Below are 27,385 nucleotides of genomic sequence, written 5' to 3'. Positions count from 1 at the left end.
CAGGACTGTGGAGGAGGAAGGATGGGGAGCAGCAGGATGGTGGAGGAGGAGCAGGAGGATGATGATGGTGGAGTAGAGGGATGAGGAGCAGCAGGAGGAGGGGGAGCAGGAGAAGGAGGGGAGGGGAGCAGCAGGGCGGTGGAGGGGGGGGGGAGAGCAGCAGGACGGTGGAGGAGGAGGGGAGAGCAGGAGGACTGTGGAGGGGGAGAGCAGCAGGATGGTGGAGGGGGAGCAGCAGGACGGTGGAGGAGGAAGGAGGGAGAGCAGCAGGACTCTGGAGGTGGAAGGATGGGGAGCAGCAGGATGGTGGAGGAGGAGGAGGAGGAGGAGGATGATGATGGTGGAGTCGAGGGAGGAGGAGCAGCAGGAGGAGGGGGAGCAGGAGAAGGAGGGGGAGGGGAGCAGCAGGGCGGTGGAGGGGGAGGGGAGCAGGAGGACGGCGGAGGGGGAGGGAGAGCAGCAGGAGGACGGCGGAGGGGGAGGGAGGGCGGCGTAGGGGGAGGGAGAGCAGCTGGAGGACGGCGGAGGGGGAGGGAGAGCAGCAGGAGGACGGCGGAGGGGGAGGGAGGACGGCGGAGGGGGAGGGAGGGCGGCGGAGGGGGAGGGAGAGCAGCGGAGGGGGAGGGAGAGCAGCTGGAGGGGGAGGGAGAGCAGCTGGAGGACGGCGGAGGGGGAGGGAGAGCAGCTGGAGGACGGTGGAGAGGGAGGGAGTGCAGGAGGACGGCGGAGGGGGAGGGAGGGTGGCGGAGGGGGAGGGAGAGCAGCGGAGGGGGAGGGAGAGCAGCTGGAGGACGGTCGAGGGGGGAGGGAGAGCAGCAGCAGGAGGACGGCGGAGGGGGAGGGAGAGCAGCAGCAGGAGGATGGCGGAGGGGGGGGAGAGCAGCAGGAGGACGGCAGAGGGGGAGGGAGAGCAGCAGGCGGAGGGGGAGGGCGAGCAGCAGCAGGAGGATGGCGGAGGGGGAGGGAGAGCAGCAGGAGGACGGCAGAGGAGGCGGGAGAGCAGCAGGAGGACGGCGGAGGGGGAGGGAGAGCAGCAGCAGGACGGCGGAGGGGAGGGAGAGCAGTAGGAGGATGGCAGAGGGGGAGGGAGAGCAGCAGGAGGACGGCGGAGGGGGAGGGAGAGCAGCAGCAGGAGGACGGCGGAGGCGGAGGGAGAGCAGCAGCAGGAGGACGGCGGAGGGGGAGGGAGAGCAGCAGGAGGACGGCGGAGGGGGAGGGAGAGCAGGAGGATGGCGGAGGGGGAGGGAGAGCGGGAGGACGGCGGAGGGGGAGGGAGAGCGGGAGGACGGCGGGGGGGGGGAGGGAGTGGGAGAGCAGGAGGACGGCGGGGGGGAGGGAGTGGGAGAGCAGGAGGATGGCGGAGGGAGAGGATGGGGGAGGGGGAGGGAGAGCAGGAGGGGGGTGGAGGGGAGGGAGAGCAGGAGGACGGCGGAGGAGAGGGAGAGCAGGAGGACGGCGGAGGGGGGGGGGGGCAGCAAGAGGCCGGCGGAGGGGGGAGCAGAAAGAGGACGGCGGAGGGGGGGAGCAGCAAGAGGACGGCGGAGGGGGGGAGCAGCAACAGGACGGCGGAGGGGGGGAGCAGCAAGAGGACGGCGGAGGGGGGGGAGCAGCAAGAGGACGGCGGAGGGGGGGAGCAGCAAGAGGACGGCGGAGGGGGGGGGGGGTAGCAAGAGGACGGCGGAGGGGGGGAGCAGCAAGAGGACGGCGGAGGGGGGGAGCAGCAAGAGGACGGCGGAGGGGGGGAGCAGCAAGAGGACGGCGGAGGGGGGGGAGCAGCAAGAGGACGGCGGAGGGGGGGAGCAGCAAGAGGACGGCGGAGGGGGGGAGCAGCAAGAGGACGGCGGAGGGGGGGCAGCAAGAGGACGGCGGAGGGGGGGCAGCAAGAGGACGGCGGAGGGGGGGCAGCAAGAGGACGGCGGAGGGGGGGCAGCAAGAGGATGGCGGAGGGGGGGCAGCAAGAGAACGTAGGAGGGGGGGAGCAGCAGGAGGACTGTGGAGGGGGAGCAGGAGGCCGGTGGAGGGGAGGAGGAGGAGCAGGAGGGGGGAGAGCAGCAGGACTGTGGAGGAGGAGGGGGGAGAGCAGCAGGACTGTGGAGGAGGAGGGGGAGAGCAGCAGGACGGTGAAGGAGGAGGGAGGGGGCGCAGCAGGATGGTGGTGGAAGGAGGGGGAGCAGCAGGATGGTGGAGGAGGAAGGAGGGGGAGCAGCAGGTTGGTGGAGGAGGAGGAGCAGGAGGATGATGATGATTGTGGATGAGAGGGAGGAGGAGCAGCAGGAGGAGGGGTGAGGGGAGCAGCAGGAGGAGGGGGGAGGAGGAGGAGGAGCAGCAGCGGGGGGAGGGGAGCAGCAGGATCGTGGAGGGGGGAGGGGAGCAGCAGGATGGTGGAGGTGGGGGGAGAGCAGGAGGACAGAGGAGGGGAGAGCAGGAAGACGATGGAGGGGAGAGCAGGAAGACGGTGGAGGAGAGAGCAGGAGGATGGTGGAGGTGGAGGGCAGGAGGATGGTGGAGGGGGAGGCGAGAGCAGGAGGATGGTGGAGGGGGAGGGGAGAGCAGGGGGACTGTGGAGGGGGGGAGAGCAGGGGGACTGTGGAGGGGGGGAGAGCAGGGGGACTGTGGAGGGGGGGAGAGCAGGGGGACTGTGGAGGGGGGGAGAGCAGGGGGACTGTGGAGGGGGGGAGAGCAGGAGGACTGTGGAGGGGGGGGGGGAGAGCAGGCGGACTGTGGAGGGGGGGGGGAGAGCAGCAGGACGGTGGAGGAGGAGGGGAGAGCAGGAGGACTGTGGAGGGGGAGAGCAGCAGGATGGTGGAGGGGGAGCAGCAGGACGGTGGAGGAGGAAGGAGGGAGAGCAGCAGGACTCTGGAGGTGGAAGGATGGGGAGCAGGAGGACGGTGGAGGGGAGAGCAGGAGGACGGTGGAGGGGAGAGCAGGAGGACGGTGGAGGGAAGAGCAGGAGGACGGTGGAGGGAAGAGCAGGAGGACGGTGGAGGGGAGAGCAGGAGGACGGTGGAGGGGAGAGCAGGAGGACGGTGGAGGGGAGAGCAGGAGGACGGTGGAGGGGAGAGCAGGAGGACGGTGGAGGGGAGAGCAGCAGGACGGTGGAGGAGGAGAGCAGCAGGACGGTGGAGGAGGAGAGCAGCAGGACGGTGGAGGAGGAGGGAGGTGGAGCAGCAGGAGGAGGGGGGAGGAGGAGGAGCAGCAGGAGGACGGCGGAGGGGGAGGGAGAGCAGGAGGACGGCGGAGGGGGAGGGAGAGCAGGAGGACGGCGGAGGCGGAGGGAGAGCAGGAGGACGGCGGAGGGGGAGGGAGAGCAGGAGGACGGCGGAGGGGGAGGGAGAGCAGGAGGACGGCGGAGGGGGAGGGAGAGCAGGAGGACGACGGAGGGGGAGGGAGAGCAGGATGACGGCGGAGGGGGAGGGAGAGCAGGAGGACGGCGGAGGGGGAGGGAGAGCAGGAGGACGGCGGATGGGGAGGGAGAGCAGGAGGACGGCGGAGGGGGAGGGAGAGCTGCAGGAGGACGGCGGAGGGGGAGGGAGAGCAGCAGGTGGACGGCGGAGGGGGAGGGAGAGCAGCAGCAGGAGGACGGCGGAGGGGGAGGGAGAGCAGCATGAGGACGGCGGAGGGGGAGGGAGGGCGGCGGAGGGGGAGGGAGAGCAGCAGGAGGACGGCGGAGGGGGAGGGAGGACGGCGGAGGTGGAGGGAGAGCAGCAGCAGCAGCAGCAGGCGGATGGTGGGAGGGAGAGCAGCAGGAGGACGGCAGAGGGGGAGGGAGAGCAGCAGGAGGACGGCGGAGGGGGAGGGAGAGCAGCAGCAGGAGGACGGCGGCGGGGGAGGGAGAGCAGCAGGAGGATGGCAGAGGGGGAGGGAGAGCAGCAGGAGAACGGCGGAGGGGGAGGGAGAGCAGCAGCAGCAGGAGGACGGCAGAGGGGGAGGGAGAGCAGCAGGAGGATGGCGGAGGGGGAGGGAGAGCAGCAGGAGGATGGCGGTGGAGAGGGAGGGAGAGCAGCAAGAGGACGGCGGAGGGGGAGGGAGAGCAGGAGGATGGGGGAGGGAGAGCGGGAGGACGGCGGAGGGGGAGGGAGAGCAGTAGGACGGCGGAGGGGGAGGGAGTGGGAGAGCAGGAGGATGGCGGAGGCGGAGGGGGAGGGAGTGGGAGAGCAGGAGGACGGCGGAGGGAGAGCAGGAGGATGGGGGAGGGGGAGGGAGAGTAGGAGGGGGGTGGAGGGGAGGTCGAGCAGGAGGACGGTGAGGAGAGAGAGCAGGAGGACGGTGAGGGGGGGGGGGGGGGAGAGCTGGAGGATGGTGAGGATGGGGAGAGAGAGCAGGAGGATGGTGAGGATGGGGAGAGAGAGCAGGAGGATGGTGAGGGGGGGGGGGGGTAGAGCAGGAGCATGGTGAGGGGGTGGAGAGCAGGAGGATGTTGAGGGGGTGGAGCAGGAGGACGGTGAGGGGGGGGGTAGAGCAGGAGGACGGTGAGGGGGGGGTAGAGCAGGAGAGGGGTAGGATGTTGAGGGGAGAGCAGGAGGAAAGGGAGATTATAACCCCAGTCTGCTTCTCAGGAACCGTTATTAATCCGACGTGTTTGAACACCATGAGGCCAGCACCACAGGTCTCTCTCAAAATACCACCCATCGCGAGCAAATTTTAAACTGGCATCCTGGTGTTTCACAGGGATGGTGATTCCAAAATATGTGCGCTGTCCCTCAGATTTTCAACTGGGCGTGCTGTCTCCTGGCAATACCGTAGTTGGTGGATGTTAAAATATACCATTAGTGTCTGTCAAAAGTAGGTGAGCTATCGCCAGAACCCTGAACAAATTCCAAATTCTGCCCTGACCTGCAGAGGGCATCACATCAGTGGCAAAGCCGTGCCCTCAGCTAATGTTGCTTCACGTGTTTTAATTCAACCTCTTTGTTCATGGAGAAAATGGTTCATCCGGCTGATGAGGGCATTCATTCTTCATGTTGAACACCAAAGTACAACGCAAGATACTTGAAGTCATCTTGGAAATGCCAAAATATTTTTTCAATATAGAAGAGTTAATGATGAATTATATACAAATAGAGCCCATTTTTGTTTGTTTGGTTTATGTCTATTGTGCCTTTAAAAAAATATATATATATATTTTTGTCTTTGACTATTGTGCGTATCATGTCCTGTTCATATAATTAATTTAATGCCCCATGTACATTTCGACCGAGGTGGTAACTATTTTGGTTTTGAAGAACGGGTTAAGATGACATGTGGAACCTTTATTTTTTGTTGGTGGAATTTTGTGTCTCCAACAGGTCATGACTGAAATGGAGACCTTCCCAGAATGGCTACAAACACAGGGCCTGACACGAGAAACTGCTCAAGGCGTAGTCATGCAGCTGGGTATTGAGAACCGTAAGGTGCTAAAAGCCTGCACCGAATCAAATGCATTGAGAGCTGAGCTCCTCTCAAATGCCCAGCAAAAGTTTCCTTTTGCAATGTACGGAGAGTTTCACCGATTTATGGAGTCTTATGTGAAGCCAGGAGTTATCCAGTCTGCAAGGTCTTCATCGGCACACATTTTCTGCTCGATGCTTGACCAAGCAGGTGACCAACTTTCTGCATGTGCCCAGAAGCTGCGCTCGTTGAAATCTTCCTTCGCAAGTTCTGGAGTTACAATTGCTGAACTTGAAGACACTCGTGGTTTGCATGGGATCAGGATACATAATGTCCACAGCCTCCAGTGTGACGTTTCCACGTTGAACACCAAATCTGGTACGTGATCAAACTTTTTCTTTCCAATGTTTTCCTTCCAATATTTTTTTTATCAAAAACAATTCAGTTTTTTTATCTTGTGCAGTTGGACATCCATGGTTTGCAGGTCAGTGTCAATCTTTTGTGAAACATACCTCATTGCGCCATTTATTGCTGTTATGTTTTCATTTATCGCTGTTTCTGAGTCGTGTTCAGGAGATTATTTATTTGCCTTGACTAAATCATATCGATATTTGTTTTTTTTCATTCAAAAGAAGCATGTTTTGTCATAAGTTGTTGTAGTTCGTTCTGTTGATGGATGAAATGTACAATACATGCAATTTATTTGATTAACACCTTTAAGGTTCTTTTTTTATAACGGCAAAGATCTTTTTTTAAATTGCTGTAAATTGTACATTTTTTTTCAAGTGAGTTGTGTTTGAGTTTTCATGTGTACAACTTCTTGATACTTATTGATGCAACTTCTTGATGCTTCTTGTGAAAGAGTTAGAAGTTGCATCAACACAGGAGTCCAGCAATATTTCATCTATTGATGCAGATTAGTGTGACCATCAAACAAATCACTGCATCCCTCCAAAACATGGCACTTTGTTCTCCTTTGGTGAAATATATAATTTGAGTTGGAATAATAGTTGTGTGCAGTATATAAGAAATCCTGACCTCCCTATTCTTTTTTTATTATTCAAAGACAGTGTGTTTGTTTGATAATCCCAATGGCATTACTGTACTTTACCGATTGGTGACTGCTAGCATTAGTTGGTGGAGATCACTTGAAATGGAACCACAGCCAACTCAGCTTGTCAGAAGTCTGAATGCCTCAATTCTGTGTTTTCTTCCAAATCTTGTGTTCCTATTCCCTCGCTGTCTGTAACCACCAGATGCAATCACACCAACTGTCTTTGTCAACACTAGACTGAGTCTGCCACTAGACCGGACGCCTTCAGCTCACGTCTCCCAAAACGCCGGCCGACTCGTCTTCCACATTTTGTTTCTGCTCTGCGCACCCTATCATTTTCCTCAGGCCATCTTTCATCTGCCTGGAATTCAGCCAACATCACCGCATTATATCAACAAGTTGCATAAGCACTGCCCTTCACTACAGACTTGCAGGCTTACTTCCAATCATCGAGGTCATGGTATCTATCATCACAGTTGACATTGAATCCTTGCTTTTCTCGAATTGACCGATCTCAGGTCATCAATTAGGATTCAGACCAGGTCACTCTTTCTTGGACATGCTGCTGGTACCCTCCCAACAATGGATGGATGCTTTCAATGTCAGACATGATATCAGGGCTGTCTCTCTGGACACATCTTGAGCTTTCAATACTGTTTGGCACCCCGGCTTGCTCTTCAAATTACTGCCTATGGCATCCAAGGCAAACTCCACACATGGCTTACTGACCTCTTCTACTCTCCTGGTTTTAATAAATCTATAGTTGTTAAAGGCTTATCTTAAATACCGGATAATAAGTTCTACCGTAAATATCAGTGTATACGCTGTACCATAAATACTGGCGTACAGTTGGACCCTGATATTCATGGGGGCATGTTCCTGAAAAATGCCACGAATGTCAAATCCGTGAATGTGGTGGCATTTTTTTTCAATTGGGAAAAGGGGTGTTGATTCACGGAAAATCACGTGAATGTTGAGGCGCACTGTATATGCTGGGGATCGTTTCAATGGGGTAAAGGAGGATGGGTTCCCGGCAGTTCCCAATTCATGAAAAAGGCCACAAATGTCGACACCGCGAAAGTTGGCACATTGTTTCAATGGGGGAAGGAGGGATAGGTTTCTGGAATTTCCTGGTTATAGGGGGAAAATTTTAAGTTTAAAATATTTTCAACCGTGAATATGCATGATTCCAGTTTCATAAAAAATGCTTGCAAACAAAAACAAAATTCAACCGCGAGTCCCGAAGCTTAACTGAAACCACACAGGTTGTGGTTCGATGAATTCAAGTTCGTTATTGACTTTGACTTACATCAACAATTCCAATCGATAATGCTGAATGCACATTCCAGCATCATTCCTTATTTTGAGAGCAACTAGGATTGACAGCAAAGGACTTCAGCAAAGGACTTCTGTGACTCACTGGGATTGACACAATCTGTCAATTTCCCGACCCGGATCTCAGCTAATGGAGTATCTTCTCTTCTAGACTTGGTTATGACAAACTTCCCTGCTAATGTCTGCTGCTCTTCTTCTGCTCCAATCGGTTCTTCTGATCATGTGCTTGTCAAAGTGGACATCTCTCTGGCCATTCTCAGAGAGCCTCCTCAGCGTCAACGAGTCGGGCATTTCACTCAGGCCGACTGGGACGGTCTTCAAGCAGCCATCAATCGTCTGGATTGGTCTCCCATCTCCACTGCCTCTGACATCAATTCTTCCTGGGAATTCTTCCAAAGCAAACTGCTCTCTCTCATGCACAGATTTATCCCATCTCGTCTTCAGTTGTCTTACCCTTCCTCCCGTCCATGGTACACTGAATCTTGTGGTGAGGCAGTTGCCCTGAAACAACTTGCCTCTGCCTCTTGGAAGGCAAATCCAACTGAAGGCAATCTCAGTTCCTTCCACCAAGCTCGGAACAAGTGTGTGTCTACCCTCAGGAGTGCCAGGAAGCACGATCTCTCCACACTCAAGAATGAACTCTCAAACCTGTCTCCTTCCTCCAAATCCTGGTGGCGTCTGGTCAAATCCGTTTCTGGTGTTTGTTCCCCCTCCATCCCCTCCCTTACCTCAAATGGCCACACAGTTGACATCGCACGTGACAAAGCCGAATGCCTAAACTCTGTGTTTGCCTCAAAATCTTGTGTCCCAAACCCATCTCTCTCTGTTCCCACCCTTCCCAGTCGAACCCAACTGCTCCTGGACTCTGTGTCCTTCTCTCCTGACACGGTGGAGGAGTTTTTGTCTAACCTCGACTCTGATTCTGCAACTGGACCAGACGGCATCAGCCCACGGGTCCTAAAATCCTGCTCTGCTGCTCTATCTCACCCTCTCTCTGTCCTTTTCACCCTCTCTTTTGCTCAAGGTCATCTGCCAGCATCCTGGAAATCAGCAAACATTACCGCTTTACACAAAAAAGGTGCAAAAACAGATCCTTGCAACTACAGACCAATCAGACTGCTCACAATTATCAGCAAAGTCATGGAATCCATCATTGCTTCGGATATGAAATCTTTCCTCTTCTCCAATGGCTTTATCTCTGATCATCAATTTGGTTTCAGACCAGGTCACTCTACTCTGGACATGCTGCTTCTGCTGTCTCAACAATGGATGGAGGTCCTCAATGCCAAACAGGAAATCAGAGCTGTCTCCCTCGACATCACGTGCCTTCAATACGGTCTGGCACCCAGCTCTGCTCACCAAACTCTCCTCCTATGGTATCCATGGAAATCTCCATGCATGGCTTGCGGACTTCCTCTCTGGTCGTAGTCAACATGTGGCCCTGAATGGATTTCTCTCAACTCCCCTTCCTGTTCAGGCTGGAGTTCCCCAAGGCAGTGTTCTGGGCCCTGTGCTTTTTCTGGTCTTTATCAATGATCTCTCCGACTCTCTGGAAAATCCTCTCTATCTCTTTGCTGATGACTCCACTCTCTGCCGCTCCATTCCTCTGCCCTCAGATCGGCAGTCTGCAGCCTCCTCACTCTCTGAAGACTTGGACAAAATCACAGACTGGTCAAACAAGTGAAACATGTCTTTCAATCCTGACAAATCTCACACTCTTACTATGTCTCTCCGAAAAGATCGACTGGACAACCCTCCCATCTACTTTCTCAACAATCCTCTCCAAGAAGTTCTGTCGCTCAAGCTTTTGGGTCTCACTATCTGCCATGATCTTTCTTGGGAAAACCACATTTCCAAGCTGGCCTCCAAAGCCAGTCGCCAACTGGGCATCCTCCGTCGTGTGAAGTCCTTCCTCGGCACACCTGAGCTCCTCACCACATACAAGGCTTTCAGCCGCAGCTCAATGGAATACTGTTCTCCCCTATGGGCCGGTGCTCCTGCCTCACACCTAGCTCGGCTTCACGCTGTCGAAACCAAAGCTTTCAGAATTATTGGAATCTCCCGCGATGAAGCTATCTCTGAGGGCCTTTAACTCACTCACCGCAGGCAGGTAGGTGGTCTTTCTGTCTTCTACCGACTCCTCTCCGGCCTTGCACCCCCAGCTCTCTCTGTGCTCTGTCCCCCAAATATTCCTACAGGTCGCACAAGATCTGCCAGCAACCCTCTGATGGTTAAACTGCCGAAATCTTGGCTCTCTGCTCACCTTCACTCTTTCATTCCTCTTTTCTCCCGCCTCTGGAACAAACTCCCTCACTCCCTTCAATCCCACTCGTCCCTCCAGGTCTTTAAAACAGCTGTTCACCACCATCTCTTATCTTCCCCCATCCAAAACCTTGATCTTTTCTACCCCCGCTAATTCACCCCAGATCCACCTTGTTTGAAATTCCAACTTCTTTCCTGGAAGTCCTGGCAGTGTCCATATGTTTTATACCTCTCCCACCCCCCCCCCTTCCCATGCCCCCCCCCCCAATGCCCTCTCCCTCTCACAGATCTCTCGATGTCTCCATGTCTCTCGGTCCCTGCTCTCAAAATAATGTTGTGTTTGTGTCCTTCCTCCTCTCTCCCCATCTTGTCTACCGCTCCCGATGTTATATGATGTGTCGGTTTGTCTTTCTGTGTGATTAATGTTCGCTCTTTCACAAGCCTCGATCTTGTATACAACAAAAAAAAAAAAAACTAGGAATGATTTTGTTGTAAGAAATCAAGATCTACAACATTGTCCCAATAGTAGGTTTAAATCAGTTTCGATCTCTGGCAACACCTGGAAGAAATCATCAAGCTTTGTATCAGTATTCCATAATCATGGAAGTAACAATGAATTAGCAATTAGTGCAAGCAAGCCTGGAACATCTAGATATACGTACCATTCGAGTATACACTTTCACACAGAATAAATGTCACAGGAATGTATCGGAGCGATGTTCGTCCGAGTTCTTATAGAAGCCTCTCAGTGGTTGGAGACAGTATAACACCTGGGTTCAACTTGGACACAATTTCATTACATTCTCCCCGCCGTTAAAACTACACTTCCGCTAAGGCAGGAAACAAGCTAGCAGCACATAGCAGCAGAGTAATATCAGCGAGCGGCAGTTGCCAGTCCATGTCAGTCAGTCCCAACCAAAGTGGTCGGGGCGGCGAATCTTTCTCCCTGTGTGGGTCCGGTAACTACCGGGTACTACATCCCCAAGACCGGAGTCACCCGCGTCAGAGTAGCCGCCTAAATCGGGTGACGGCGGAGGCCCCACAGGGCCAGCCGGATCGGGTACATGTAGCGGTGAGGAAGCCGGCAGATACTCCATAGGCAGTTCAACGGGCGGATCAACGGAATCGTAAGCTGGTTCGTCAACTTCCCCGCATGGGGCCAGGTGGCGTACTGAGACCGTCGACTCCCGTCCATTGGGCAACAACACACGAGCGTGGCCGGGGTTAGCTTGGAGAACCTGCACCTTATCCACCAGGGGTCATATTTACTCATGCGAACTGCACGTTTGAGGAAAGCCGGTCCCGGCTCAGCAAGCCAACCAGGTAAAGGCCGGGTACTACCCGAACGCCTCAGGTAACGAAACATCCGGTCGTGGGGAGTTTGATTAGTAGCAGTTGTTACGGATTTGTCACTTCCGTTGTTGTGGTTTTCATCCACTGTCAACATTTTTGATTCCATGTACTATTATTGTTGTCGTTTAAGGTAAATAGAGATTACTATTTTAAAAAGGTAAAAAAGTTAATGTTTTAAATGAAACCGGACGACAACGAAGAGGAAGAGGAGGAAGAAGCGGCGGAGCGAGTGAGTTCGACAAGGAAGCCGAGCTGCTTTGAGGTCTGGAGCGAACGTTGGCGAACGAGAGTCATGAGTGAACTTTGGGTTTCCTGGGAAAGGGATTCCTGCGACAGAGTTGTTATCGCTGTGACAGATAAACCTGCGTGACAGGTTTTGCGGTTGATTCCGAAGAGAATCATCGGAGTGCCGTTGCGCCACGAGAACAGGCCGTCGGCCATTTTACCTCACGCAGGATTTGCGCATCGCTTAAGGTTTTTCACCTCGCTTTAACCATTTTCACCGCATTCAGATGTTAATCTGGTGTGTGTGTGTAATGTGGCTTTTGAGTGGGAAATCTGCGGTTCGCTGATTGGGAGCCGTGGAACGTCCATACCCGAAGGTGTGATTTCCCAGTCGCCTGGAGGGCACCTTTACGCATCTTTGGCAGCGTGACTGTCACTCAACCGAGCGGGACTCTGGTCTCGATTAGACATCGTTCTGACGATCACTGGAGCGGATAGACTTTGGCTTGATGCCGGAATAGAGACATTGGGAATGTTCTTGTTTCACTCACTTGGAGCACAGTGAGTTATATTGTACGAAACTGATGGCACCATCATAGGAAGGATATATTGGTTGTACAATTGATTTCTCTTGTTTTTTGTACTGTTATTCTTGTGTGATCTTAATACAATACTTATTTCTTGGTAACAATTGGTGTGGTTTCTCCATTGATCTAAGACATACAGAATAACACATCTTTCTGCCGTGACTCCTCTCAGGACTCGGAGGTACACCGTGACCGGGGTTTGGGGAGGAGCACGTAACAGCAGTACACAATAATGTCCTGATCGAGCTTAATGCCCCGGGTAGCGACCAAGCCCATTTGTCTAGTCCTAGGCCACGGGACTTAAGACTCAGAGTAACGGCCCTCCATATAATGCCATTGAAGCGTTCTACCTGTCCATTCGCCTGTGGCCTATACGGAGTAGTATAGCTAGAAGCGACATTATGCTGGAGCAAGAAGTTCCTCACATCCTGGGACAAGAACACCGCGCCTCGATCGGTGTGCACATAGGCCGGATTCCCAAACATAGAAAACAGGTTCTGCAGGCACCGGATAACCGTAGCAGCAGACATATCTCCGCACGGGAAAGGAAAAGGGAATCTAGAGAACTCATCAACGATCGTGAGTGGATAACGAGAATTACTCGAAGCCGGTGACGCCGGCAGTGGTCCCTTGAAATCCATCGCCAATCTCTCCCACGGACTAGTGGCTTGGACCAGCGTGCCCATAGGAGGGTTGTAGAAGCGAGGTTTGAGTACAGCGCATACAGAACAAGTTCGACAGAGCTGACGAATATCCTCAACGGAATAGGGCAAGTTACGACTGCGCACATAATGAGTGAAACGCGTCACACCGGGATGGCACAAGGTGTCATGAAGAACGTGCAGGTCCTCAAAAGAGGCGAGGCTCGCACATATCGCCGGCCGCGATAAAGCATCAGCAACAAGGTTATCCCGCCCTGGGCGATATTTGATTGTGTCGCAGAAATCTGCGAGCTCGATCCGCCAGCGAGTGATTTTCTCATTCTTAATGCGTTGAGCATGCTGCGTGTCGTACATGAATGCAAAGCTCTGTTGACCAGTGATAATTTGGAAACATCGTCCGAGCAAATAGGGACGCCAACGCCTGATCGACTCGACGATGGCATACGCCTCCTTTTCGACAGACGAATGTCTCCGTTCCGCGGAGGAGAGAGTCCGTGAAAAGAAGGCCACAGGGCGCGCCCCTTGGGAGAGAGTCGCCGCTATCGCATGATCCGACGCATCGCTTTCCAAAACAAAGGATTTATTTTCGTCAATCGTCGACAAGCGGCGCCAGCGATGTCAGACTTAAGGCCATGAAAAGCGGCCTTGGCAGCGAGACTCATGGGGAACGCATCGCAATCTACAAGAGGGCGGAGCTTCATGGATTTTTTTTAACCCACTTGGAATAATGAGCAAACAGCCCGAGAGCACGCTCCAATGAAGCACGATCGCAGGCCGGGCCATGTCGAGCAAGGGTCGCAGACGCTCCTTATCCGAAGCGACAGAGCCATGGGTCATGGTGTACCTCCAGGAGATATATCGTGCGAGCAGAATAGGGACATTTAGCCTCATTCATAGTCGAGCGATACCTGTGCGCGACCTCGAGGAAGCGCTTCAGATTAGCATCATGATGTTCTTTGTCGTACCCGCAAACCGTGAGATTATCCAGATAGACAAAGACATCAGTTAAGTTCTCCTTGGCGATGAGGTCGTCCATAGCCCTTTGAAAGCACGAAACCCCATTCGTGACCCTGAAAGGTAGCCGGGTGAACTGGTACAACCTCTGGCCTGATTCAAATGCAGTATAGATGCGATCTGCCGCAGAGATGGGAATCTGATGATACGCACTACGTAGATCGAGAGTGCTATAGACCGAGTACTGTGCCACCTGTCGGACCAGGGAGTCCATTCCCGGGAGTGGGTAGGCATCCAATTGGGTAAACCGATTAATCGTCTGCGAATAGTCGATTACCATGCGTTTGCGATGTGATTCGGTTCGTACCACCAGAACTTGGGCCCGCCAAGGCGACCGACTAGGTTCTATGATACCTTCCTTGGGTAGTTGCGCAGTGTCAGCCCGTGAGTAGCGTCGCGATTTAACCGCAACAGGTGTGTACAGTCTGTGGTCATATTGGGAAACAGTGACAGTGGCTCAATTTCCATCCCTGCAAGAGCACACACAGCAAGAGTATCAGTACCACCAAATTCCATTTTCAAGCACCCATGTCGCTGGAGAAAATCATGTCCTAGCAAAACTTCTGCACATACTGCTGGTAAGACCATTAAATGCACATCCGGAAACATTCGACCCTTAATTGCAAGCTTCAGTCGACATTCCCCCTTTGTGCTGAGCCATAGCCCTTGAGAAGCCATAAAGATTCGGCATCTTGTCCCAAGAATCGGCCATCCATGCTTCCGTACAAGTCGAAAATCAACATAACTATCAGTGGATCCCGTGTCAATTAAAGCATTTGCAAAAATTCCTTCAATCATGAGTGGGATATTCGCGCGGGACAGGCCAGATGGCCCTGTAGAAGTCGAATCGTCGAGAGGAGGCGCTCGAGCCTCGCGGGTGGATCCGACGCCAGCTAATGTCTTTCATGCCGTTGAAGTTGCTTGTAGGCCAGTCGTGCCGCATCCAGAGGGCGCTCGTGCCACGCGCGAAGATCCCAGCTTTCGTGTAGTCAAAGTAGATTGTAGGTCGATCGTGCCGCCTCCGGAGGCTCGTGCCACGCGTGGAATTTCGAAGCCAGCGTTCGCCGATCGGGTGGCAGATCCCGGAAGTTGGCCGGGCGTCGAAAGAATTCCTGTCAAGGACGGTCGTGCCGCGTACTGAAGCGAGTGCGCCACTTGTTTAGTCGGCGCGGCGAGTCTCATCAAGGTCGAGCTCTCAGCTCGGGGCCCATGGAGAGGGGCGATCCCAATCAAGGTCGGGCGAGGCACGCCGGGCGCCGTTCGTACCGCGGGCACGGAGATAAGCAAATTCAGCGTCGAGCGAGCTCGCCGGCCTCGCGACGCTCGACAAACTTTTGCAAAGTGACCCGTCTTTGCACACAAATGACACTTCGCTTCCTTAGCCAGACAAACTGACCTGAGATGGTTCCGATTCCCGCAGAAATAGCACTTGGCGTTACTTCCTGGCTTGGGTCCACAGCAGCAGCCGCTGTCAAGCTCGGATCGGGGTCCTCGAGAGTGTCCGTTGTCCCAGATTCCGGCAGAGGTGCAGCATCCTCTAGCTCGGCGGGAGCTCTCTCCGGTCGTGTCTGTCGAGATATCCCGGCAGTGACGTATGGGTGTTCATACGCGTCGGATTGTTCCCGCGCATCGGTGTACACGTGAGATAACCGAAGGGCTTCGTCTAGGGTCAAGTCGGGTTCTTCAAGTAGTCTTTGTCTGACGACCGGCGATCTTAAACCTGAGACATAAGCATCGCGGACAAGGTCATCACAGACTTGTTCATGGGTGCGTACCGCAGGGGTACAGTCCTTCAGTAGTCGTCGGAGGTCTTGAGCGAATTGGTCTATGGTCTCCGTGGGCTGTTGTCGACGAGACGCAAGCAAATGTCTGGAGTAGACCACGCTTCGTGTTTTAATGTACATACATCGCAGCTCGGCCACAGCAGCATCGTATACACAGTATGGTTCACCTTGGATTGCAGCACTGCAAGCTTCGTGTCATCGGTGATTTCCTCCTGGGAATTTAGTTGATTAGCCAAGATCTTCAGCCAATGTATCAGTTGCGCGTCCGCGTCCGTCGCCTGGGGGTCTGCGCTGAAAACTGGAACTTGTATCAGCTTATGAGCCATGTCGCTCTCGTTCGAGACGAAGAGAGGAAACTGAATGAATTGTTGTAAGAAATCAAGATCGACAACATTGTCCCAATAGTAGGTTTAATTCAGTTTTGATCTCTGGCAACACCTGTAAGAAATCATCAAGCTTTGTATCAGTATTCCATAATCATGGAAGTAACAATGAATCAGCAATTAGTGCAAGGAAGCCTGGAACATCTAGATATACGCACCATTCGAGTATACACTTTCACACAGAATAAATGTCACAGGAATGTATCGGAGCGATGTTCGTCCGAGTTCTTATCGAAGCCTCTCAGTGGTTGGAGACAGCATAACACCTGGGTTCAACTTAGACACAATTTCATTATGTCCTAACCGCAAATACATAATCATCTGCCAGGGTGGCTGCGTCCCACAACTTCGGTACTTTCTTTTCCTGCAGGTACACTTTGATGTCCTCGTGGACACACTGTTGAAATTCCTCCACCAGCATCAGGTCACGCAATGCTTCGAAGTCGTTCCCGACTCCTTTTGACTCACACCACCGATCAAACATATTTTCTTTCACTCTGGCAAACTCCACATGGGTCTCACTCTCCCTCTTCCTGGCATTCCTGAATTTTTGCCGGTAAGCTTCCGGAACCAACTCATAGGCTTTGAGGATGTGCTTCTTCAATACCTCATAATCTGCACATTGGTCCATTGGTAGCGCCGAATAAATCTCTTGAGCTTTTCCCACCAGCACACTTTGTACTAGTATGGTCCAGGCCTCCTCCGGCCAGTTTAACTGTCGAGCCACTTTCTCAAAGTGTGGAAAAAATTTAGCGACTTCCTTTTCACTGAAGGGTGGAACCAGCCTCACATGTCTGCCCACATCCCAGGTGTTCTGGCTAGGTGTCGACCCCATCAGCAAGGGTGGTACCTCTCCCCGTTCTCTCATTAAATCCAGCTCCTTGAATTTAATCTCTTGCTGAAGCGCCAGATCACGTTCCTTCAACTCCCTTTCGGCTTTTCTCTCCTCTGCTTCGAGTTCCCTGGCAGCTCTCCTCTCCTCTGCTTTTCTCCCTTCTAACCTTTCCTGGAGTTCTCTTTCCACTCTCCTTTCCTCTGCTTGTTTCTCTTCTCTCCTCTCTTCTGCTTTCCTTTCTTCTTCTACTCTTTCCTTTTCTGCTTTCCTTTCTTCTTCTGCTAACCTTTCCTGGAGTTCTCGTTCCACTCTCCCTTCCTCTGCTTGTTTCTCTTCTCTCCTCTCTTCTGCTTTCATTTCTTCTTCTGCTCTTTCCTTTTCTGCTTTCCTTCTTCTTTTAACCTTTCCTGGAGTTCTCGTTCCACTCTCCTTTCCTCTGCTTGTTTCTCTTCTTTCCTCTCTTCTGCTTTCCTTTCCTCTTCTTTGATCCGTTCCTGGCTCCGTAATTGCAACTCCAGTTTCCAGAGCTCAACGTCTTCTGGTTCTTCGGGTAGCCACTCCCAGGCTAACTCGTCCCATGTTCCTAATCCCACCATAGACTGTATCACCGTGGTCTGCAACTCTGCCTTCCTCAAATTAGTTCGGACCTCCAAGTTAAAATGTTTGGCCAATTTCAAGAGGTCCGACTTTAGTAACGCTCGGAACTGTGCCTCACTCGGGGTTACCGCAAAGTTCTGTGCCACAAACGCCATGGTGCCTATCGTTAACACCTGTTAACCTTCACCCAAGACTTTACCCCCAATTTCCCCAAACATTTACCAATTAATACTTAATTAATAAATTTTAATTAATAAAAATATTATTTTATTATTTTATACAATTTTAGATCCCGGACGTAGACCCAATTGCGAATCCGCAAATCGTAATTTGGACGAGCCCCCAATTCTGTTATGTGGTCCTCCCGGTGACTACCTGGTCTCGGTGACCCCCGGACCGTGAGAGGAACTCCGCCAGAAAGATCTATTATTTCTGCGCTTTCGTAACGCAATCCATATGAATTCCAATCAATAAGAAACCCCACACCAAGGATCCGGAATAATCAATGATATTGTTACGGACACGCGGATTAAGATGTTATGATGGGCCGAGCGGAATGGCCGCCGTGTTCGCACAGTTTACCCGATTCCACCCGACGTTGACCAAATCGCGCTATGCTAAATCAATGAAGGAAAGGACACAACGGCTGGGATAAATGAAACGACACAAGGGGTACAGTTCTCAAGACCTCCGGAGGAGGATATAATTGGTGGTGGAGAAAAGGGGTAGATTACAAGGTAAGAGGTAAAGCACAGAAGAGATGGGCACTTAGACACAATCTTATCTATCCCAGACAGACCACAGACAAACGGAACAAGACTGGCTTACACAGGGATTGATGGCAGGGAAGGACAGGCAGTCGATAGCACAAGGTGCACCTTGGCTCAGGGGCAGAATCAAGCACGGTCCAGTCCAGAGATGCGGGGAGGTATTGCAGCGCTCGGAGGTGGCGTCTCTCTTCCTTCAAGTCCAGCGCGCATCTGACGTCACCTCCCTCTTCCTGCGCATGCTCAGCGGGGAGTGACACGCCCTCGGCTCGTTGGCCCCGCCCCAGATGGGATCGGTCCGCCGCTTCTATTGGGTGCGGGGGGTTACCGGGCTCCGCCCTTGACGAGGAGCTGACAGCGAGCCCCTACGTGGTAACCCTGTCGAGCACATGCTCGATGGCGGCTCGTTGGAAAGGCTTGGTGCCCTTTCAACACCCCCTACCAACCAAGCCGGAGTGAGGACGCACACTCCCCGCGCCGCCGCCGCTGCTGTTGTTGTTGTACCATGAGGAAGGGCTGCGGGGAGGTATTGGGAGGTCCTAAACTTCCTAACGGTGCCATACAATCACATTCTGGTGCAACGAAGAGTCAGAATTAATGGAAACGAGTCCTTAACTGACATAAACTAAGAATAACTAGCAAGATGTCCTATAGTTGTCTACGTGAGATGCGGTGGACCTGGATGCGACATTCAATGGGGGAAATAGGAGGAGGTCGGGTCTACAGAGTGTTGTTTACAGGAAATGGGACTAGGGAATGGGGGATTGGGGATAGTTGGGAAGTATGGAGGAAATAGGGGAATATTTACAAGCGGATATGGATGGATGCCAATCTCATATCCGCAACATTGCACCCTTCTCTACCTTGGGGCGGTCCGACCCGATAAATTTTTACCTACGTTAGTGTGGCACTCAGATGTAGTTCCCTCTACTATTAACTCAACCCTGAGTGCGACAGTTTTACAGATGTTCACAAATGAGTAAATATGTCCCCCTGCGACGTTGCACCCTTCTCCTCACAGAAACACACCCACAGGATAACCGAATCGCGGAAAGAATCCTCAAACTAAACATACAGCCGGTAGGGAGCATCATTTATACAAGACTACACTGATATTTACACTACGATCCAGGACCTGTTCTTTGAGGAACACATGCAGATGTTATGCATAGAGAGAGAGCACGCATGCCAGCATCGATACACCAACCCACGAGTGCCCTGTGGCCCTACGGCCTTTAATAATGTGCAGAGCACTCCATCCAAGCACCAAAAGCACCACCCCATACACACAGTCAGCACCATCCGGTGCACCAATAAAGTGTTCATAGTCACCGGTGGTGTCGCAGCCGGCCGATGTTCTGCCGCTGGTCTTGCCTTCATGGAGCACTTGGCCTTCTGGCTTCCTTAGAAATAAAGAAAGGCGCCAACCGCGTCCATTTCTAAATTGTGGCCGTCAGGGGGGCCAACTTTAAGTGGTTCACCTGTATGGCATAGGTGCCACGTTGACCCAGAGGTCCATCCACGGGTGGTGCTTGCCCGCAAAATAACTGCGGTCCATGGTGGGCGGCCACAAAAATTGCGGTCCATATGGTGTATCGATCCAGGCAGCAAGCAGCGAAAGTACAGGCCCACAACTGCAGAGCCAGCACCTCTCTCTCCTCTCTCTCTGCCCCAAAGCCAGATCCTCGGAGGTGGGAGACAAAAGAAAACAAGTGAGTAAGGTGGTAAGGGCGCAAAAGTGCACGCAATACCAGGTAATGCACACTAGGGGCACATGGGAACCAGGTGAGACAGGTACGTTCCTACCGTACGCCCCCCCCCCCACCAGGTAACCTACATTGCCCCTCCCTTACCCCTTAGTGTATCCACAAAACACAACACTACCCATAAACATCTACTTTACACATCAACAAACGTCCCTACTGTCTTCCCCGTTCCTCCCATAAACCAAATTCGTCTTCTCTCCCTCCTAACCAATCAAATTTGCCATTTCCAACTCTCATCAAAATTTGCCATCTCCAACTCAACATCAAAATTTGCCATCACCAATTCATCATCAGTCCCTCCTAAGGAGGGAGAGATGGAATCACCCCAATGTCTCATCCACGTCGTGATGCGTCTCACAAATCCACACAGCAATTCTCCCTTCCTGCAACACAGAACAAAGGAACACAGGTGTGGAGTCATCATCATCACCTCAGGTAAGTGGCTGCGTATGGTGCGACAGGTTCATCAATCCTAACTATTTCCTAAATGACTTTAACAACTTTACATTACCTGGGGTCTTTCCCTGCCAATCCATTGGCCAACTTACACTAGACTATGGGTTCTAAAAACCAATTCCCATTGACCAAACTGTGGTGCTTCTCAATTTGGGGTCTCACTCCCCCGATTCATCTCCCGGTGCCCTTGCACAATTTCTGGGCTGTGACGTGTAGCTCTCCCAGCAGGTCTACCCACCTGCACACCTCCACCACTGTAGTTGCCACCCGAGCTTACCTGCTCCTCACCCTAACCTAACTAACTGGGGAAGGCCCTCTCGCACTCTCACCCCCTCAGTGCCCTCTCTGGCACGGGCTGCCCGATCCACACCCGGGATCCTCAGGCACCCACTGACACTAACGGCTCCCAGAGCCCACCTGCGGCCTCACCTGGCCGACATCCTCACAGTGGTGGAGTGCCCAAACCAACTACACACACTAACAGGCTACACGCCCAGCCATTTCCACAACACTAATGCACCCATCCACAATACCATTCTTCCACCCGCACCACAGATGCCAATATCCAACCACAATTTACCTATACCCTCTACCTAACACTTACACTACCCGCCCCGGGTATCCGTGATGGGGGTCCACTCTTCCCCCATTCACACCTTCGCACCATGCACACCACTCCGTACCACTTACTCCAACTCTCTCCACACCACTCATTCTCTGTTCCATATATTCCACACACCTGTACTTGCACACCTGTGCTCTCATACTTGGTGCCGCCTGCACCCTTCTCTCCCCCAAGCGCATTCGCGCTGATCCACAACACTCACTACTCATCCACTGCTCCACACACCTGTCCAGTTCTCACACAGCATCATCTCATCTAACTACTCCCCTCTGAAACTTGCGCTTCCCAGTCGTCCCTTTAAACTATTGCGCTCCCTCGTCATTATCATCCACTCTAATCTACCTGCGTCCCCACTACAGGTGTCAGTCACTAACTAAACCTTAACGTTACCTAATGTCATATTCGCTAGATCCCTACACACAATATCCTTACCCACCCGGGCTAGTTTTCACTGCCATACACCCCATAATCTAGTGCGCATTTGCCCCCCGCATGGGAAGGGTGGCAGGGATGCCACCCTTACCCACCGTCATACGGCGCGAGTGGGACCTTGTGGGACCACCTCGTATGCGAGTCGTTGCCCGCCTGCCGGACCCCGTGCGTCGCCCCTTGCGGGGTCAGCGCGGGGCCGAACCGGCCGGGCCCCCACAGTACATTACCCCCAAGGGGCTCTCGTGCCTCCCCTGTCCCTCTAAAAACTACCCCTGTTGGTGTCGATGCATGGGTCACACTTCCGCAACCCGGTACCCATTCCATACCACCACAACCTTGCTCACTCACACCTTCACCTCTCCCATCACCGGACCCTCTCGCTCGCACCCTCCGGACCAGCCATACACCTCACTCTTGGCCTCTCACGAACATCCGGGTCTATCTCGACCCCCAAGCTTATTAAATCACCTGGCGCATCATACGCACGACCATATTGGTCACCACTTACACCGGGTCCTCTTTCTCTTCGCTTCTCCTCCATCACCTGCGAATCCCTCATCCGGTTAATGAGCACATCATCACGATCCGAACACAGACTTTGGACCAATTCTTTTACTTCCTCCTTTATCTCTTTCTTATCCTCTCTCCGTCGCTTCTTAATTTCGCTCACCCCTTCTTCCACTTCTTCTAATTTCTGCTTCACCTCCTTCATCTCCTCGTGCGCCCCTTTAAGTTCTTCCTCTAACTCCACTTTATTTTTTTCTATGTGCTCCCGCACCTCCCGCTCTTTAACCTCCATCACCTCTACCACCTTGTTCATTTTCCTCGTCAGGTCCTCATGTACCGTCTGACACTCTTTTTTAATTACCCCTACGTCCTTTTTCATCTCCTGTGTCGATTTTAAACCCTCTATTACCGCTGTGTTCTTCTTTACCTGGTCCCCCAACTCCTTTTGTCCCACTGTCAGTTGTTCTACTCCCAGCGTCAACTCCTCTATACCACCTTGCAATTTTACAGTCCCCTTTCTCACCTCCTTCTCCATGCGCTCCTTACAGTGCCTCACCTCCTCGCGCACGCCTCCGACCTCCTCACTCACACCTCTTCTGATCTCTTCTCCCATCACTTGCATCTCCTGCCCAGATGCCACCCTCATCTGCTCCATTTCCTCCCTGTGAGCATCCAATTTAGTTTCTACCCCCATTCTGACCCCCTCTATCTGCTGCCCCATTTGTTTAACTTCCCTTTCCGCTTGGTCCCTCATGTCCCTCAATTTGCCTTCCATACTGTTTTCTAACCCCTCTAACCCCTTTTTCATCCCTTCCATTTGATTCTCCTGAACGGCCATTCTGTTTTCTACCCCCATTAACCCCTCCTGTATTTCCCCTAATCTATTGTCTAATCCCTCTATTCTACTCCCTAACCCTCCGATCTGGGCCCCCATCCTTTGTTCTAACCGTTGGCTATTGGCCCCCATGTCCTCCCTCAATTTCTCGCTATTGGACCCCATGTCCTTCCTCAATTTCTCGCTATTGGACCCCATGTCCTCCCTCAATTTCTCGCTATTGGACCCCATGTCCTCCCTCAATTTCTCGCTATTGGACCCCATTACCCCCATTTGGCCCTCCAATCGCTCACCCTGAGCATCCATCCGGTTCCCCATTACCCCCAATTGCTCACTCTGCAGTTTGAGGGACGCCTGCATTTGCACCATAAATTGCTCCATGAGGGCCTGCATTTGGGCCATCCCTCCCACTTGTGCAGCGGGTGCGGCCGCCGTAGCTATGTGCGAGGCGCCATTTTGCGCGCCCGCAACCTCGTGCGCGAGGACGCCATTTTGCGAACCTGCCGCCCTCACTGCTTCGCTCTCCTCATGTCCCTCAATTTGGTCCTGGATCGACCCTGCCTCACTCTCCTCTACCGGAACCCAGCCGTCTTGATCTGCCATAGCGCGACTTTCAAAATTCGGGTTTTTATTTTTGTAAAACAAAATCAAATTTCGCCGTTAATAATTTCGAGCGCGTGAAGGTCCAATCCCACTCCTGACACCAATTGTTACGGACACGCGGATTAAGATGTTATGATGGGCCGAGCGGAATGGCCGCTGTGTTCGCACAGTTTACCCGATTCCACCCGACGCTGACCAAATCGCGCTATGCTAAATCAATGAAGGAAAGGACACAACGGCTGGGATAAATGAAACGACACAAGGGGTACAGTTCTCAAGACCTCCGGAGGAGGATATAATTGGTGGTGGAGAAAAGGGGTAGATTACAAGGTAAGAGGTAAAGCACAGAAGAGATAGGCACTTAGACACAATCTTATCTATCCCAGACAGAGCACAGACAAACGGAACAAGACTGACACAGGGATTGATGGCAGGGAAGGACAGGCAGTCGATAGCACAAGGTGCACCTTGGCTCAGGGGCAGAATCAAGCACGGTCCAGTCCAGAGATGCGGGGAGGTATTGCAGCGCTCGGAGGTGGCGTCTCTCTTCCTTCAAGTCCAGCGCGCATCTGACGTCACCTCCCTCTTCCTGCGCATGCTCAGCGGGGAGTGACACGCCCTCGGCTCGTTGGCCCCGCCCCAGATGGGATCGGTCCGCCGCTTCTATTGGGTGCGGGGGGTTACCGGGCTCCGCCCTTGACGAGGAGCTGACAGCGAGCCCCTACGTGGTAACCCCGTCGAGCACATGCTCGATGGCGGCTCGTTGGAAAGGCTTGGTGCCCTTTCAACACCCCCTACCAACCAAGCCGGAGTGAGGACGCACACTCCCCGCGCCGCCGCCGCTGTTGTTGTTGTTGTTGTTGTTGTACCATGAGGAAGAGCTGCGGGGAGGTATTGGGAGGTCCTAAACTTCCTAACGGTGCCATACAATCACATTCTGGTGCAACGAAGAGTCAGAATTAATGGAAACGAGTCCTTAACTGACATAAACTAAGAATAACTAGCAAGATGTCCTATAGTTGTCTACGTGAGATGCGGTGGACCTGGATGCGACATTCAATGGGGGAAATAGGGGGAGGTCGGGTCTACAGAGTGTTGTTTACAGGAAATGGGACTAGGGAATGGGGGATTGGGGATAGTTGGGAAGTATGGAGGAAATAGGGGAATATTTACAAGCGGATATGGATGGATGCCAATCTCATATCCGCAACATTATATTCCCCGAGCAATCAACAACCATCCACAATCAGCAATCAATAGTACAAAGATGTAAACTCATCTATAATAACTCTAAGATGGCCATCTTATACATTCCTCACGTGAGCCCCACTCCCGACTCCCTCCATGGTCAATGTCTCTCTCAATGTCTCCGTACGCCTGTAGTTCGATCTCCGCACGTGGGCGGTTGAACGGACCCTTCCTGACGTGCTTTCACCGGGCACGTCCCGTACCGGGAACAACGGCTGCAGCGCGCACCTCCTGGCCAAGCCAAGCGGGTAAAGCAAAGCAGGCAAAGCAACACGCTGCTTGCCCAGCGCGCGCGGCCCAAGGTGCGACCCGTACGCGGCCTTGTAGACGGGGAGGCGAACTGTGCCAGCTGCTTGGTTCCGTGCACGAACCCACAGTGACTTGACGTGTCAAAGGGTAGTTACACGTCCCAGTAACTCCTCTCGCCAGACGGGCTTTTAAACGCCAATTCTCTTACGTTGCTCAATCGATACCGCTCGCGTCCGAGCTCGGCGAGGAAGAAGAAGAATCGTCCCGTCTCCAGGACCTCGTGTCTTTTCTTCTTCCGTTTCCGGTCTCCTTTTTCTCAGAAGGGCTCCTGACCCTTTAATCACAACAACCTTTAATCGATTACACATTGATAAGCAAAGCCCTGAATAGTAATTCACATACATTCACATAAATATGTAACAATATTGTTGTGAATATGAGAATGTGTTTTTTTTTATTTTGTGGTGGTGGTAAAATGTTGTAAAAGGTTGTTGTAAAAGGTTGTTGTAAAATATCACCCCTCCTCCCTCCGTTGTGGTTGTATAAAGGTCAAAGGGCGTTCCCGTAGTTAGTCCATAGAAAAACATACATGTAGGTCACGATATATCTTTTCTTTTGATAGTTATCTCTTATTCTGTGTTTTAGGATAAGGCTGTGTCTCCCATTAATTAAAAGTACTCCATTGCACCAGTGAAAGAGAATAGACCCCCTTTCCTTCCCATCCCCAAAAGCCTCGATTGCCCATATTACCTCCCCTCCGATCCAATTGCCGCCATTGGCCACGAGGCAGGGTTGGGGAAGAAAGGCGTGTCTCCACCTCGTCATAGAGGGGGAGGAGTGAACCAGCCCCGCTCGACCAACCATGAGCCAGGGGTTTGGCTGCAGAGGGCGGAGGAAGAGCGGTGGGGGAGGTTCGCAAAGGTTGAGGGGCGGGGGCCTATATAACCCAAGGCAGGGGTGTGGCAAAGAGAGATGAGTTGGTCTGAGTCGGTTGCCAGAGGAGGGTCAGTGGTTGCGGTGGTGAGGAGTGAGAGAAAAGAAGAAAGAGTGAGGGTTTGGACCAGACAGGCAGACGGGAGATGAGCCTTTACCGAGAGACGAGAGGGAGTCCAAGGAGTTGAGTCCAACCAAGAAGTCCAGAGTTGAACTGCAGCTCGAGCCACCGCAACTGCATTTGCTGCAGCTGGAGCCACCGAAACAGCAGCCACAGCAGCGTGAGGCCTGGACGGCAGTTTGGAGCACGGCCGCGGAGGAGCGGCGGCTGCCCAACGAGTCAATCGTGCTGAAGGACCAGTGGACCTCCCTATCCCGCCAGCCATCCATCTCCCGCCAGTCCTATCATCAATTCCCCGCGTGAGTCAGTGTTCTGTTTGTGCTGTCCTGGGTTAGTTAAGTCTGTAGATAAGCTAAATTTGCACTGTGTCATCTGCGTCTTGTACTTGTAAATAAACTGAATTGCTTTTTGTTGCTTGTGTGTAAATAGTAAATAAATTCAGTAGTAATATTTCAAACCTTTTGTCTTTCGTCTTGGCCTTCTTTTTCCTCTTTGCATTCGTCGCCTTTGTCTTTTCCCCATTGGGCAGCTACGGTGCGATACGGCCAAAGTCTGGGTGAATCGGGTGAGTTTGTTAGGTCGCGGTCTTACACCACCGCTCGGTCTATAACATCTAACCGCGATCTATAACAATATGTATATATATATATATATATATATAGAGGAGTGTGTGTGTGTGTGTGTGTGTGTGTGTGTGTGTGTGTGTGTGTGTGTGTGTGTGTGTGTGTGTGTGTGTGTGTGTGTGTGTGTGTGCGTGTGTGCGTGTGTGCGTGTGTGTGTGTGTGTGTGTGTGTGTGTGTGTGTGTGTGTCTGTCTGTCTGTCTGGATGTCCGCTTATAACTCAAGAACTACACATCGGAGAAAAGTTTTAGACACAGATTCGGAATCAGCATAAAATCCCGGTGGTTTTAGGCTACGTTTTATTTTAATATCAATAGTTTTAAAAAACTGCGCCAGCTGCAATTCCATGGTGGTTTGTGGCGGCGCTAGACGTTCGGGGTGTATTGCAATGGTTTGTCGGGTTTGGCTGTGGGTCCAGAATAGCTCCCATTTCCTTATGTGCTTCCACTTTTATTTTGATTCTTCTGTTACAACGCTTTCCTTATCTACCTTATATCCCCCCGACGAGGCCTCCATATAATTTCATGCGGCAGAATTTCGTGCATTTTGAGTGAAATAAGTGAGACGAAGTTGTAGGAGGAAGAAGAGGCGCGGTCACTGTGGACTGTGGAGGCCTCGATCGTGAGTGGAAATGGCGGGAATTGCGTTTGTATCGCAAAGTAAAGGATCTGCATTCATTTCTGAACTTGCATTGGTGGATTGTTATACATCTGCATTATTTTTCATAAAAAAACTTTATGTTGAACTTGAAGGCTCCAGGCACG

At 52.8% G+C, this 27,385-nt stretch overlaps 1 protein-coding gene across 1 annotated transcript in view; it reads left to right on the top strand.

Moving 5' to 3' along the window:
• Positions 1-27,385, top strand: part of LOC137429396 (general transcription factor II-I repeat domain-containing protein 2-like) — a 56,447-nt gene that overhangs the window by 4,591 nt on the left and 24,471 nt on the right. The window contains exon 2 of the mRNA XM_078779929.1: positions 5,286-5,745. Within this exon, the coding sequence (XP_078636055.1) occupies positions 5,289-5,745 (457 nt within the window). The 5' untranslated portion in view covers positions 5,286-5,288. The remainder of the gene's footprint in view (positions 1-5,285; positions 5,746-27,385) is intronic.

The sequence above is a fragment of the Myxine glutinosa genome, chromosome 6 (assembly GCF_964187855.1).
Source record: "Myxine glutinosa chromosome 6, kmMyxGlut1.1, whole genome shotgun sequence".
Lineage (NCBI taxonomy): Eukaryota > Metazoa > Chordata > Myxini > Myxiniformes > Myxinidae > Myxine > Myxine glutinosa.
The sequence above is the reverse complement of the archived record's forward strand: the minus strand, read 5'-3'. Positions and strand labels throughout refer to the sequence as shown.